The 15,935-nt window shown below is 42.3% G+C and overlaps 1 protein-coding gene across 2 annotated transcripts; it reads right to left on the bottom strand.

Moving 5' to 3' along the window:
• Positions 1-5,762: 5,762 nt before the first annotated feature.
• ushbp1 (Usher syndrome 1C binding protein 1) lies at positions 5,763-15,627 on the bottom strand. Of its 2 annotated transcripts, none has more exons than XM_035176934.2 (14): positions 15,435-15,627; positions 14,597-14,811; positions 14,367-14,503; positions 13,861-14,024; positions 13,453-13,641; positions 13,066-13,331; positions 12,117-12,257; positions 11,854-11,942; positions 11,609-11,738; positions 11,116-11,350; positions 10,201-10,359; positions 9,585-9,682; positions 8,911-9,018; positions 5,763-8,801 (listed from the first exon to the last, which is right to left on the bottom strand). In XM_035176934.2, exons 1-14 carry the CDS (start codon positions 15,438-15,440, stop codon positions 8,636-8,638), a joined length of 2,103 nt encoding a protein of 700 aa, XP_035032825.2. In that variant the 5' UTR covers positions 15,441-15,627; the 3' UTR covers positions 5,763-8,635. The 2 variants fall into 2 exon arrangements, with proteins under 2 accessions (XP_035032825.2, XP_035032823.2); XM_035176932.2 differs by having other exon boundaries at positions 11,609-11,741.
• Positions 15,628-15,935: the final 308 nt, after the last annotated feature.

Raw genomic sequence — 15,935 nt, forward strand, 5'->3', positions numbered from 1 at the left:
TCAGATGATATTCAAAGTAAACAGTGTATTCAATGAAAACTCATCCTCCCTGCTAAACTGCTACAAAATCCTTCTGCTGTTTTAGTCTCTTTTTTTTTTTTTTTTAGCATTCCCTGAAATTTGACCCTAGTTTGAGAGGATTGAATCAATTCTGTGTAAGTGGTGGACTGTATATTAGTCTGGTAGTGTGTTAACTGCATTAGCTAAAGTGTAGAGGAATTTGAGAACCGGGGTTAAACTTTAACTCTGAGGAGTAACTCTGCGTGAACAAGCGAGAGCACATGACTCCCTGCTCCTTCCTCATTAGCCCCGCTGCCCTTTGGCCCAGAAGCCGGAGGAAAAAACATCTTCTCCCCTCTCGCCCTCCTGTCTCTCTGTCCCACCTTCTTCTCACAACACGTTCTCCATCCTCGGGCCTTTGACCTCGAGCGAATGACGGAGCAATTTAAAATAAACAGGGCAGTGGGACCTGCCAAAGAAAAACATCTGCTGGGGTGAGTCCGGAGCAACACACGGTGTCCAATCAATATTTGCCCTCCTCCCTGCACAGGACCTGCTGGAGGTGGTGGGAAACTTCCCATTTGGTGTGTTTTGTTGTCATTCAAATCAGCTATCAAGTGTTCACTGTGAACGAGGTATCAGCCCATTGTTTAAAGAGGAGTCAATAGAAGTGTTTACTGTAACGGCAGAGAAGCCTTTTTCCATGTGTTTGCTGTAAAGATAAGAAAACACTGAATGAGGTTAAACAGAGACAGGAAATAAGCCGTCACTCTTATTTTACCTTGATCCCTGATATTCAATATTACTACATACAATATTGTTTACTACATTATTCTACTACAGTATAACTACATGCAATATTCCTCTTTAATTTCTTTCTTTCTATATGTTGACAACTCCAGTCAGGCTGAATTCTGTTTATTTTGAACTGCTGCTTACTCACACATTTTAGCAGCTTATTCTCATTATTCACAATTATTTTTTCACTTTATTCTTATTCATTGAGCCTTATACATTGTCACCTGGTTACCTCGTCCAAGGAGGTTATGTTTTCACCCCAATTGTCCATTAGTTAACATAACGCAAAAACTACTGAAAGAATTTCCACGAAACTTGGTAGAATGATGGGATATGGGCCAAGAAAGAAGCTGTTAAAGTTTGGCATGGATCCGGACAATGTGGTGGATTGTCTTTTTTTCTTTACTTTTTCCCAGGGAATAATATAGGATCTCAATGGAAATAGTCAGGTATATAGAATTGATTGATATCTGTGAGTTTGCAATTTAGTGCGGATGATTGACGTTGAGGGGGCTGTTGGGTACTCTGGCCTCCTCCCCCAGTCCAAAGACATGCAGCTGTGGTTAATTGGAGGCTCTAAATTGTCCATTGTGTGAACATTTGCATGGATGGTTGTTTGTCTCTGTATGTCAGCCCTGTGATGGACTGGTTACCTGTCTAGGTTGTGTCATCCCCCCCGCTGAGATCCTCCAAAGGATAAGCGAGATGGATGAAGGTTGTATTGTTTAGTCTAAAACTTGAAATGCTGCTGTCCTGTGCAGGTTTCCCTTGAGATAAAGGTTGTTGACCTCAATGCAATTTACCTTGTTAAAAAACGGGGGAAATAAAACAAAAATAAATTATCATTCAGTTCAGGTTTCGTCTCTATCAGTCAATGAGGGAACTTCCATAGGTCTTAGCTCTTAAGTTGGCAAATGCTGGACTATTCTCAGCAGCTGGTCTCTGTGCAGTTTGGTGCTTTTCTTTGGCTAAAAACAGGTCCTTCAAACAGAAGTGAAGCTGATGATCAGTGAGAGTGAATCAAAACAGAACGAGCTGACACACACTGGAACCCTCACTAGGGCAGAGGGCCAGAGATCTGGGTGATAATGCTCTGTGGGTTCATCGCTACGAGGGACACTTTTCACAGTACATGTGCACTTCTCATTTGACTGTTGTTTATATAAAATTACCATGTACCAGCGTTGGTTGACTCCTACGTCAAGTCCTATCTAATTTATGTGAGAGTTCAGCAAACTGCAGTTGCAAATTTTGACCTTCTGTCCTCTGTAAGGTTATTGTTCCATCTTATCATACAAAGTTTTAAATATCAAATGCAAATTTTTCTTTGGCCGCACACTAAGCAAAGCAGCTCAGGTCACTTTTATAGATTATTTCCTTGATTTTTATGGATAGAGGCAGAGGCAGCATTCATCTGCGGCTGCATTAGAGGACTGATTGCGTCGCAGTGACGCGACTAGATTGTCCCATTTTCAAATGCTCCTACAAATGTGTCCTTTCATCCCTGAGAAACAAAGGCTGCAACGGGCGAATCCTTCTACGCATCGGTTTCATTGCATTTTGGTGATGAAACGTTTTTTCAAAGAAGTAATAGCACCTGCAAGAGACAACAGGAACACATGTTGAACAACCAAGGGCCACTGAAACTTTCTCGCAGCTGATTTGCTAAGAGAAAGCAGTTTGGATGGGACAAACTGGTAATGCTGATCACTGAAACGTGCTGTAAACCAGACAGTCTCATTTTGGTTCATCCTTCGCAGTCTATGTGGCCCATGAAGATCGTTTCCCCTGTTCCCAGCCATGGTGTATGTGTTGATTTAATGGTTTAAGACAATATAAGTGTGTACTGATGGATCAGCTGAATAGGTTGAAGAGGTTAGTGTTATTCAAAACAAACTTTGTAGCTAAATGTTTTCCTCTTGATGTAAAGTGGTTACCATTGACATGCTGTCAATATATTGTGACCAGATTACCCATTTAAAAGATGAACTTCTTTGCGTATATTCCGTGAAGCCTGACATTTTCAGACAGGGCATTAACCTAACACTTTGCACAGCCACAACAATTTGATCGAGTTCCAAATAGCCAACTTAAATCTGTTGTAAATCTGTGTCCAATCTGTTGCTCCCTGATGTGCCCTCTGCTATCAGCCAGACATTAGTCAACTAAGATGCTGAGGATGACAGAAAATTAACCTAATCAGCTCTGTGAAGACGACTCAAATGCTTTAACAGGATTAGGCCCAGGCCACTCCCCCAGCCGCCTTTCCTCCCTAAACACCTTATTGCTGTAATCTACCGCACACAAGCTGACGAGCTGAGTGACCTCATTAGCTCATCTGCTCTGCAGATTGTTTTTGTTGGACTGGACACTGATCTGTGGTGTGTTTGTCTGCACTGAAAAAACACTGGCACACTAAGGCTGTTTTCAGACATCAACTCAATGTCCAGACATGGGTCCATTCTACCAGGGGGCTGGCAGGGCAAGCTCCAGAAAATGTCGAGAGCAACTGACTCTGATTGTTTTATTCTCTCATACAGCCCCTTCCGGAAAGTTTCAGGAAAAGGCTCAGACTTCAGTGCATGTCTGAAAACTTCATCCCAGTTGAGTGGTAGGATTCAGGCTTGAATACAGGCGCACATGTATTAGTAATGTGTCGTAACCATATGATGAGAAAACAACTTTGACAATTATTTTAAAAAATCCATCTCAATCAAAATTCAAGTCTCTGCAAGTTGATTTCCATACTCTACACTCTACACAAAAAACATACATTCCTCTGAAAAGATGGATTGCCCTGGAGGTCTGTAGGTTTAACGCACCAACTAAATACCACAACATCCCTGCTGTGAGTCTGGCTGTGCAGGGGCGTTCTCCATTTCTCTAATGTCAAACTCTCTAGTGAAAGCATAGAATATGAAAAATAAATCCAAAAAGTTAACAATATTGGAAATGATCCTTTATTTAAAGAGCAACATGATCCTCTGTAGAAAGCACCTGTGAAGCATCCTGCAAAACTCTATTCTGAACTAAGCTGTTTTATTTCTATATTATTGTGCAGAAATAAAACAAATATTTCCACAGTTTGATTCTGAAAAGTCTACAAAGGTTTTCAGTGTCACAGATCTGAGGACAGCTGCCTCATCTAGTGTCAGACAGTGCACCAGTTGATGACAAGTCAGAAGGACCATTACACATTGAAAGAGGCAAAATGTCCTTCTCCCCTGAGCTCTTTAGGTAAAAAAACAGGAACGATCTAATTGATTTGTGGCCTTCAGTGCTGGTTACATACTTATGTGTTTTTTCTTTCATCTTTGGTTGAGTGTAGTGTTTTTTCCTCTTTACACCAGTAAGCAAGAATCCGCATTTGTTGTTTTTCTACTTATTTAATCAAATTTAGTCTATTGTATGAAATCCCCAAGATCCATAGAGAAAAACTACATCAGTTTCATGTGATGATGTAAATAAAACAATTATTACAAAATATGATAATGTTTTGATGCTTATTGCAGCATCGATCCAGCGGGATGCATTTCAGGCATTAAACAACGTACTGACAAGCATGCAATCCTATGATAGGATCTCAGGCATGAAAATCCCCTTAATGGGACTTGTTCACCAGGCAACAATGATATGCAACAAGGTTTCACTCTTTATGTCAGTAATGCTGAGGTGGCCTTTTGGCTTGAGCCATTTGCCGTCATTATTTGAGTGGCTGCGAGCACAAAGCGGATGTGATAGGCCGTTTGATTGAGGTCAAATCTCTTTCGCACTCGTCCAACGCCGATAGCGCCCCATCGTCCTGACCTCTACACGGGCAGACGGGGTCAGAAGGCTCAGGAGAGAGGTGTCAGGTCAGCATGTCAGCGTCCCGCCGCACAGCGCAGGGAACAGAGAGAGAGGTATGGAGAGGAGGAGGAGATGAGAAGGGATATGGAGTGGTTGTGACAGGTGAGCTAATGGCTTTAAGAAAGAAAGGGCACAGGGATGAAGGTACAAGCTATGATCTCTTTATACAGCTTACAGAGGAACAACGTATTAAAATGAGGAACGGATGCAGAGAATAAATGAGTTGACCCTAAACCCCTGGGTCACAACCCCCCACCACCACCCCCACCCCCCCAGCTTGTCCTTGTGTGTGTGATTGCTTCCACCCCCACACTGATTGACAGCCTCTGTCGTTGTTTAATAATGCTTCGGGTATTTTTCCCAGGCACTAAAAACACTGCCTGACTGGCTGTAACATGTGGGGGTAGAGATCTGTCCAGAAATGTGGCGCATAGAAGTGAACACGGTGTTTGTTTCAGCTCTTATACCTTCACAAAAAAACCGACCATTTAAATAACAGAATCATTAAGTTCTCATGCTGTTTAACTTTCTTATCGCACTCGGTCATTGGTGCACATTTACAAACTGTTTTTCGATGCACATTTCTTCACAGACGGTATCTGCAGTAACCTTATCAGGAGGCAGATTAGATTAGACCTTCTACACTTTCATGTGGGGTCAAGGTTAAACCAAGGTTACGTTCATTCTACACAGATGATTTTAAAAACATGTTTAAGTGATATTTGTGTTCGATCGATTTAAAACAGCTCCAGCAATTCAATGAGTTCAAGTGATGGATACATTTACTCAAAAATTAAATGAACAGGTACTACTTTACTTGAGTATTTCCACACAGAATCATTTATACTTAGATTATATACATATGTATTAGCTGTGGTTGCTAGTTACTTTTCAAATTACAATTTTGATGCACAAATAAAATATGGTACTGTTATTGTCATAAATGAAACCTCCAGACATTGAGTAAATAAGAATGGAAATATGTTATTTTATTAGCTTTAGGACATTTACTTGTGAAGGTCTTTCTTTCTTTCATGTTAGAGTGCTTTTTGTCTGTTCTGTTTTTGGAAACAATAAAGAATAATATGATGAAAAAACAACAACAAACAACACACTTTCATATACAAGATATTTAATATCTTAAAATACATAAATTTAATATGATTCAAATTAGCTTCACCTCGACCAGATAAAAAAAGGCAAAATGCTGCTTTTATTTATATATATTAACACTTTTGCTCACATTAATCATCAGCATTAATATTCTTACGATAGTGCTGTATATCACTCACACATATAATTGAGGTATATATTGTGACAGTTTGGCAGTGACACTGTTGAAATCATGGGATGGAGCGGTAATTATATATCACCACACATGAGGCTGTACTTGATGTAGCACTAAATACTTTCTTTCTTCATCTAAAAAGCTTTGATGAACTCAGAGGCTCAACGCAGACCTCAGAGAGAGGAAACACAAAATGGATCGATAATTGTATCATCTGCTCTAATGGCAGCTATTACAACAATAGCGATGGTGACCTGGAGGTATGGGGGCAGTGCAGAGGACAGGCCCCGCGCGCTGACCTTTGCTCGGGAAAGGGCAAACGCAGGCAAGAGTCAGGGCGTCAGGGACTCGCCACATCGTCTGGCACTCTGAACCTTCCATTCACAGGATAACACAACAGCCAGGCATCGTTGTGACCCTGTGGGTGTGACACTCAACCTTTGCCTTAACCTCCTGACCGCCGGTCACAGCTGCAGCTGACCGGCTCGGGTAGGTCAGGGCACAGGGTCGGCTGGAGGGGGGAGAGGGGACAGATATGATTGAGAGATGAGCCAGGAGAGAAGATGGGGGTGGAGGGTAGAGAAATTGAGGTATCAGTGAGATGTAAATAGAAGAAGATGGATATGAGGAGATGTGAAGAGATAAGCCTTCAAAGGGTTGATTCAAACTAGTTCTAGATTCCTCTTGTGGTGTAGGTTACTAGTTGTGTCCATGTGTTAACAAATCCGCATTATCCAAGACCGTCAAGTTGAATTGAGTTTGACATTTGGGGTGTACTACATATAACTAGAATTGCACTTAGCAGAACGCATACCTCCGCCAATTCCTAATACTCCCCTTAAGTTCAATGAAGCTGCACCTAAATGCACACACTCATAGAAATCAGTTATAATACGTCATAATAATCTATAATGTGCCTCATTGTTTCCATTAAGATCCGTGAATTATTATGTGGGAAATCAGTGAAAATGTCAAATCTTACAGTGTCAAAGTAAGTGATTTAAAAAATAAATAGATAAAAAGTTCCTGTATCTGCACAAACATTTTATGGATTCTTCCCTGACCCATTCCAAGTTTGGTGGTTATCTGTTCAGTAGTTTTTGTATAATCTTAAATGAGATTACACAAACAGACAAGCAGACAAATGGACAGGAGTGAAAACATAAACTCCTTGGTATTCTGTCCATGGAGAGGTCATGGTGGTGGAATAAAGCAGATGTTATTCAATATTTTTCTGAAATCACCAAAAACATTAATGCAACAATCCCCAAACTGAGGTTCGGGACCCATACAAGGTTGCAGAGACTTTGAAAATTGAAAATGAATTTCTTTCATTTTAATCAGCATAAAGTTTTGTTTTCCATCTTTATACTTCTGAAATGAAAAAGTCTTAGTTCCACTGAATACAACTCATAAACATGCAACCTGTGGCAAATCCATGGGTTCAAAAGTACATCTGCATGTCTGGATACCACAAGAGATGGGGGGGGGATTTTTGTCTATAATTTGGTTGAACTGACCAGTGAGGGAAGGCAGAGAGATCAAGATGGAGAGAACTATGAAAGTGCAAAGAAGACAAATGGGCTGGCCGTACATTTTGTGTGCACATCAGCCATTGTCCCGGCCCCCATCCCCCTCCTTTCTCGGAGCATTGTCACGGCAGCACAGCCGGCCAGCCGAGGCTTTATTGAGTCAGCTTGTATGGGAAAAAAAAGGAAAGGACATGTGCGCTGTGGAGGTCAGTCCCGCGATCCTCAGTGGGTTCAGTCCTTGAGTCAGCCCAACACATTCAAGCCGGCATGACAGCTATTTCTCTGATATAAGGAATGTGTCTTGTGATGTGTGAGTCCTGTTAGACAAGTTAAGCTCTGGAATCCTGTTCGGTTTATTGGCAACTCTCACAAGGGGTTGAACAGGGGGAATTCACTGCGTTTCCATGTTCTACTGCCCCACCTGCTCTATATTTACCTCTCCAGAGCCAATCAATGCCTCAACCGACTGCTTCACATGTCATCACTGGGTTGACAGAGATAGGGCCAAGAAAAACAATATCCAGTTTGTGTTGGTGGACTCATTAACAAAGATGTTCCAGCTCCGGTGATTCCTTCAAACCTTTAGCTGCAACTCTGAGCTTGTTTTCAACCTCACTGTGCGATCTGCATTGTAAAATCCAATCAGATTTTCTTTCTATAGCACAACTGTGAGTGACATGTGAGGGATCCCACTCCCAGGACGGACAGAAGTGCAACAGATGCTCTGTGTAAAAGAGCACATAGACAAAATAAGTTTGATTTTAAACATTCCTGAGAAATAGGTGTGAGTAGCCACGGTACTAAATCATCCCCATTAAGAAACAGGTTGATCTTTAAGTCTGCACAGATGAATATCTACACTTACGACTGGTTTGCTAACTCCTGACTCCAGTAAGCTTCTTGATGTCATTAGCCTCGGGGGTTCACATGCTTTCTCCGCACTGTGAATGTTTGAATGCTGTAATCAACATTGACAAGAAGAATACAAAGCTTCTTGTGTTTTAGTTCAAATAGATTGTGCTTGGTCATAAATGTCACTTTACACTATCAATAAAGGGAATTAGCAGGATATAAAGATATATAAGAATATAAACTATATATATATTTTTTGAAAACAGCAGAAATCTACACTGTATGATTTGGCTGTGCTGATTCTCTGACTGAAGAATCACAGAACAGTCTCTTCCCTCCTCCACTCCACGGCCTCCCCTGCAGCTTTTGACGCTCCACTCTGGTTGCGGTGACTGTCCGTCATGGCCGCCACTTTCTGCTCCAGCCTCCATACTTGCTCCCGGTACTTCCTGCGAATCTGCCGGTACGAGCTCAAGGCTTTACTGGAACAGAACACACACAAGATCCAATTAGTGCTTTTCAGATTCAGTTTGGTTGCATAAAGACGGGGATGAAATACTTCTTTTGAATACTTTCTCAAGGACTTTTTACCTGTGAGCCTGTGTGAGCCGTGCAAACTCTCCGCTGTCTCTTCTGTCTGAGAGAGCTGTGTTCGATGAGTCATGGACTAAAGCTAATCTCTTCTTCAGGGCTTGTTCCCTGAAAGCAAACGTAATATTAGATACAACAGAAGAGAGGACGTACTGTCAAGATGTTCCCGTTGCTTGAGGCACAGAAGATATTTCCCCAAAGAAGAATCGTGAATGTTTTCATGGTGTGTCATTGACCTGATGGAGACTGTTAACAGCAGCAGCTTTGTTTAGAAGTATTCACAGCTCAAGATCAGATGAGAAAGAGGACGCTCTGTGAAGCGCCGGATTGACAGAATGAATGAGAAGCTGTTTATGTCCAAGGTCTGTGGTTTTGCTGATGTTGTTTCCAAGCAACAGATCAAAACCAGCAGTGTCTACTCGGATGATTCATTTTACACTGACGACATCCATTAGGTGCATGTTTTGAATCTTAATCAGATTTTATCGGGTGACAATATGTCAGAGATTCTATAGGGACCAAGTTTTCTGTCCCCTTGTTTAGATTTTTCTCACCTCTCAAATGTTATATAATAATAATATAATAGATTCTATTATCCCTTTGATAAATGATTTTATTGAAACTATTTCAGCTGGTTGAATTTGGGAGGCAGTATTTAGGACAGAATACGTCACCTTTGTAGGACGGCCTGCAGCTCTTTCAGAATGGATCTGGTTCGAGCTTCAACAATGTCCCCGTCACTACCCAGTTTAGCTGCAGCCTCACAGAACCTCTGAAAGAGAACATACAAATTATCTTTAAAGCTCAATAAAGTAATTTACATTCAACCTAACAGCGAGGAGATAACACGGTTTACACAGTCATCTAAACTGAGCTAAAATAATTATTAAGTAGGAATCAGGAAGTGTACACGACTTGAGATCTGACCATGTGCAGATCAAAAAACGTCATTAAAGAAAATCAGAAAACAAGACCTGTGCGGTGTAAGATCACAGAGAGCTCGACAGAAAGTTGTGTTAGCGTAAAGTAGCTGTTCAGTTGTACGTCATTCGACAGTGACAGAGGTGCTTGGTGCAGCAGAAGACCTTGTGGAACCAAAATATCCTTCATGGCCTGAAGGGATCCTGCTTTGGTAGACGTGTGATTTCCCACGTGGAACAGCCGGATTTGAATCGGGTCGGTCACAGTGGACCAAAGTCCTGCTCCCTCTTGCTCTTTTCACCTTGACTTTGTTTTATTTGAATTAAAACAAAAAAAAGCCTCTGTTGCTGCCGTACGAGTGTGTCCTACCTGTTTCTCCGTCTTACGATCCTCCTGCTCCTCTCGGAGACTTTCTGGCACAAAGACTCCAGCTGCTTCCTGAGCTTTCTGGGCCATTAAACTCCACTCCAGGCACCTTAGCTCCTTCTCTTTGAGGCGGATTAGAGATCGCAGATCTGACATCTCCTCCTGAAACAAAACTGTTAAACCATTAACCACAGTGTTTAAAGATTTACAAAGCTGTGAAGGAAGAACGTCCTCAATGGTGGACAGATCACAAGATGTAGACATTTAATCCAAACTAGCAGGTTTTACCTCCATTTCTGAGTCTGAAGTTCAAAGTCCCCAATGCATGTACTTTTGTATGATTTTGATCTCATACCATTTAAAAATACATTCTGTATTGTGTTCATGAATTAATTTCTCCCTGTAAAATAATATTTACCCATTAGCAATACATGAAGGTTTCATTCACTTCAGTCACCACCGATTCCCCCTGATTTGGATCCACAGTAACATTGTATGAGTTCGTTCCTGACCCTCCACCAAGTTTCATGGAAACCATCTTCTAGTAATCTGTGTAATCTTGGTTATAACCAAACACACAGACAGGAGTAAAACATAACCTCCTTGGTGGCAGTAATCAGGGATCAGTCACTTCATGCTTTACTAGCCCTCTCTGACCTCAGAGATGTATCAGCAGTACCAACACTTTCCTGTGTTTACCCACATGTGTTTTAGGATTGTGAGACTAAGGGTAGGGTTATTTAGAGCAAAGTTGATTTTGTCTGCAAAGATGATGCAAACGTCACATTTCCTCTCATCTTGTCCTTGCAGCAAGATTTTAACAGCCTGTTTCTTTTTCTTTTTTTTGTCTAGACATGGCAGCATCTCGACTGTTCATTGTACAAATGTAAACACAGACCGTAAGCACACAGCTCCTACCCTGACAGAAATGAGTTCATAGAAGAGGGAGGCCTTCTCTTTCTTGGCATCAAGAGGTCTGAAGTTCTCTCTGGTCACGTGTCCCCCTCTGGGCCCAGCTGGGTGACTGGTTTCAGGGCTCAGTTGGCTCTCTTGCTGCTGGTTCGGTTTAGGGAGGCTAATGGCCGCCCGCTCCCTCTTCAGACGCTCAATCTGCTGACGGAGAGTAGCCTCTCGATTCGCCAGCTCAGGTGACCTGTGGAGTTACAGGTAGTGACTGATTAGACAAAAACATGGGCCAGGAAATGTTCATATTTGATTGCAAAAAAATATATATCTTTATTATTTTCTCACTGCACTGAGCCATCTCTAATATCTTTTAGTCTACATAACGTTAATCTTTGCTGGAGGGAGAGAATGATGTGTGGAATGTTTCTGAACTGTTATTCTTCCTCTCTTTTCTAACCAATCCTGTTATGTAGCTTGATTGTGTAACAGTACTTAATGACCTCACCTCTGCCCTGTGTGACTCTGTGTTTCTGTCTCCTCTGTGACCCCTGCTGTTGAGAAGGAGGTGGACAGCTCATCACTTCCCAGTGACTTCTCAGACGATGGATTGTCAGGCTGCTGCCTGTCACCGACCTCTTCTGATGAGAGGGAAAAAACTGTGAGTCCAACTGTGTGTGTGTGTGTGTGTGCATGACCTGCATACCCATTGTGTATGAGTGCAAGCAGTATTAAAAAGTGGTATTCAAACACCTGCTGGGTCCGTCTGCAGAGGAATGCTCTGCTGCTTCTGGGCCTCATAAAGTGACAGTAGCTCACTGTAGGCCTCTTCACACTCCTCACTGTCAATCATGTCCACAAAAACAAAACAGGTCCTCACAAGATGAGAAAAACTCAACTTAATATTTTTTGATTGATTGTTAGATTTGTTATTGTGACACACGTCAAACAACATTGTAAAACTGACAAAGAATAGACCTTTAAACTGGTGTGACAGGTATGTTTTGTGCGAGTACCAGTATTTGAGAGCCGTCTGCAGGGCAGAGCAGTCGGACTCGAGTCTGCTGAGTGTAACGCTGATCTGCTCCGACTCTCCCTTCCTCCGCTCCAGAGCTGCTGTCAGACGCTCGTTTCTGGCCTTCAGCCTCTCGATGTACCTGCACGAGAGGGAGAAGGGAAATCTTAAGAGGAAGAGATGGGCTGAATAACTTCACAAATTGATTAATTATAATAAAGCAGCTGTGGAAGAAGAAACACTTGAGTACACTACTACTAGATTGGTTGAGCTCAACCTCAGACAATCACTGGTTTCTGGCTTCTTAGATGTTCAGGATAATTATTCCAGCCAAATTGTATTGGCTACTTGTCAAATTGAAACCAAAAAATCCATCCATCGTCTATACCACTTATCCTTTAAAGGTCACGGGGAGCTGGAGCCAATCCCAGCTGACATTGGACGAGAGGGGCGGCGTACATCCTGGACAGGTTGCCAGCATATTGCAGGACCAACATACAGAGACAAATAACCATTCACACTTACATTCATACCCACGGTATATTTAGAGTCTCCAATCAACCTAACCCCAAGTCTACGTCTTTGTACTGTGGGAGGAACCAGAGTACGTGAAGAAAACCCACGCAGACGGGGGAGAACATGCAAACTCCACAGAGAGGCTGCGGCCAAACCAGGATTCAAAGAACCTTCTTGTTTTGTATCAGGCCTGAAATCTACTCTACTCTACATGCTTTACACAATATATGTTTGAGTATATCTACAGTATAAATATAGCTTTTAAAAACCAAAGAAAGGAACAAAAATCTGTTTCCATACATTGTTTTTCTTTTTGACTTATTTACAATATGACATACATGCCGGCTGTCATTGGACAAAATAAATCTATTCAGTCATTTGAATATAAGTCTCCTCAGCATCAACAGACATCCCGGGCTGCTCCTCACACTCGCCTGTTCAGTCGCTCTGTCTCGGTCTCCAGGCTGATGGGGCTGGCACAGGGGCTGCCTGAGGTGACAGAGCCCAGCGGAGAGCCGTCTCCAGCAGCAGACAGAGGTGTTAGAGCTCTGGATGTTCTTCTGCGCAGTAAAGGAGAACCAGGGAAGGGAGGAGAACCAGGGAAGGGAGGAGAGCCCACGTCTGGACTGAGAGCTCCAGTCGTGGGCCAGAAAGAAGGAGAGCGGCAGCCTGACCGCCAGGCCTTATGGAGACTCACCAGCTGGGAGACAAGAGAATTGTCTTGTATTTCAAACATCACGATGACCTCCAGTCTCATCTTTCTTTACATTTTAAAACCTTACCCTTGTCATAAACAAAACTGAAACCAGAGTAATTCCCACCTTGTTCCTTTCCTCTTCCATCTGGCTGATGGTGCTCTGTGCTCTCCCCAGCTCCTCCTGGTGACTGTGCAAGATGCCTCTGAGAGGAGAGTCGTGTTTCTCCAGATCCAGGATTTCCCCCTGATAAAGCTCCTTTGGTAAGACCGATGGGCAAGAAATCCCAAACTCGTTTTCCATCTCCTCTAATATCTGCAACCAGTGAGACAAAGTTACTGCAGGGGCTGATGGGAGCCTAAAGAGAACCTGAACATCAGCGTATTTATCTCTAAGACTGATCCATTAAATGTAGTCAAATGGCTAAAGCTAATGATTCTGTGGATCAAGTTGCTTTTGCAAAATTTGTCGATAAGTGTGACCCAACATTGCTTTTGCTTTCGCACACGTTATTGGCTCATGACGTATCAGCACCTGAGTGGCTTTGACCCAGCTCTCCTGAGCTGCTCTCAGATGCTCTTTCTGCCTCTCCTGGTCAGAGGTGGTGATGGGGGCGGCCCAGCGTCTTCTACAGCTGATGGAGTCCTCCACTGATGATAACACCTCCTGCAGCTTTGTCCAGACTACACCACTGCCCACTAGTGGAGGAAAAGTAGACGTGCAGCCAAACAAAATGAGAGGCAGTTTCATATTTTTACATGAAGGAATAACATCTTTCTTTCACACAAAAATATGAGAATCTCTTTGGCCGATCTCATCTTACTGTGTGTTTGCTTTTCTCTAAGATAAATTACTGTATTTTACAGACTTAGAGAGAGTATTTGAAATAATGCATCAGTTGTTCTTTCAGACATAAAACATTGCTTTTGGTTTAATTTGTTTCTTGTCTTGCCTGGCGGGAGGAAATAAAGTACAGGGGCACGGGATTTAGGGATGAGGTCTACTGAACACAGACAAAGTTACACAGTGCTAGTGCGAACCTCTGTCAGTCAGTGGAGATTTCGATGCGGCAGCAGAAGCAGTTTGTCTCTCTGGGCTTCTTCTGACGAGCCTGTGAGACAGAAGGTCAGGAACCAAAGGCCTGGATGGTCCTGGTGGTCTCAGGTCCCCTGGTTCACTGCAGAGGAAGAGTAGAAACCATTTTTACTCGTAACAACTTCCTAGGCTACAAGCTTTTCACACATCTCATCAGACACTCCATTAATGTTACCTTGGGGGTTTCAATGACCCCATCTTCTTGTTCAGTTCAGCGATGATGCTGAGCAGCGTCCCTACTTCAGCCTCACACTGAGCCAGTTCTGCTGGTGAGGGCTCGAGGTTTGCTATGGGGTCAGAGCCCTCGACGTCAAAGGTCATGTGGTCAATCACCTCCCTGTTACACCCTGACCCACCGTCCAGACTGTCACATCTGACCAGGCTGGAGTCCTGCAGGAACATGGGGATGTGACAATCAACCTTTTAGATCTATTAAAGTAATTTGTTTTTAGCAGTTTTATTATATATTATTTTTTGCACAGTTCTACTCATACGATTACTTACTGCCTGTGTAAAATCATCCAGGGAAGAGTGACTCATAATTAAAGGAAGAAAATCCCTCAGAATGCATCCACATGAAAAGCCTGTAATGCTCTTGGACCAGACATTGTTGCTGTGCTGTTTAGCAGCTATTGTTTTGAGCAGCGGAAAAGGGGGAAACTAAAACATCCTGAGATCCAACTTCCTGCTTCGCAAATATTTGTGGACCAAACCATCTTTTGTTTTGGACAAATGTCGGCTTCATTTAAATTAAATGATACATACATACAACAAAATGTCTAAAATGCTATACACATAAATTCCAACATTCAATGTAGATTATAAATGGCAACATATTTCAAATTTCTTTTGCCTACCACCCATCTATTCCCAGTCACATTACAGAGCTTATTGTAGTGTGCACTGGGAAAGACTTGGTCGCTGTTGGTCAACTTTACTTTACAGGTGATGCAACAAACCTCCCCAATGTTTAATTGACTAATTTTAAAGGTAAACACAGAGACATAACTTACCTCCATACTTCTCGATCCCAGCAGCAGTGGTTTCTCTCTTGTTGTAGTTCACTGACGACAATGAAACATCTGACACAATGAAGAGGTCTTCTGTTCTGACAGTTTGTTCTGCTGTAATTACATTCCAATAGTCAGTCAGTCGTGCGACAGTCTGCTTTCTGCACGTCTGCCCGTCTCGTGTGATCAATGAAGTAAGTGGAAAACACTTAGAAAGTCATCCCCACCCATTCCCTGTCACGCCGTGTCCTTTCCTGTTTTGGCTTCCATGTTTGTTTAGTGGCAGACTATGGCTGATGTTGTGAACTCTGGACATCCTGCTCGCTCAAAATGATAAATATCCAATCTAATGTAATGTCATTAGAAACTTGTTGCTGTGGGAATCAATTTATTATCATGATTATTATTATACTAATTATTATATATTATAATATAATAATTATTAGTATTATTAACACTGGAGTGTTTTAGTATGATATTTCTCATATGTCCTTGTCTTATAAA

Source organism: Hippoglossus stenolepis, chromosome 14 (assembly GCF_022539355.2).
Source record: "Hippoglossus stenolepis isolate QCI-W04-F060 chromosome 14, HSTE1.2, whole genome shotgun sequence".
NCBI classification, from domain to species: Eukaryota; Metazoa; Chordata; class Actinopteri; order Pleuronectiformes; family Pleuronectidae; genus Hippoglossus; species Hippoglossus stenolepis.

Excerpts from the sequence above, each read along its gene's own strand:
- ushbp1 (XM_035176932.2), bottom strand. Across the intron at positions 11,742-11,853 it reads TCTGCAGACGGACCCAGCAG|AAGAGGTCGGTGACAGGCAG; the intron begins GTGTTTGAATAC and ends CCCTCTCATCAG. Across the intron at positions 9,019-9,584 it reads CTGCAGGCCGTCCTACAAAG|GGAACAAGCCCTGAAGAAGA; the intron begins GTGACGTATTCT and ends GTTTGCTTTCAG.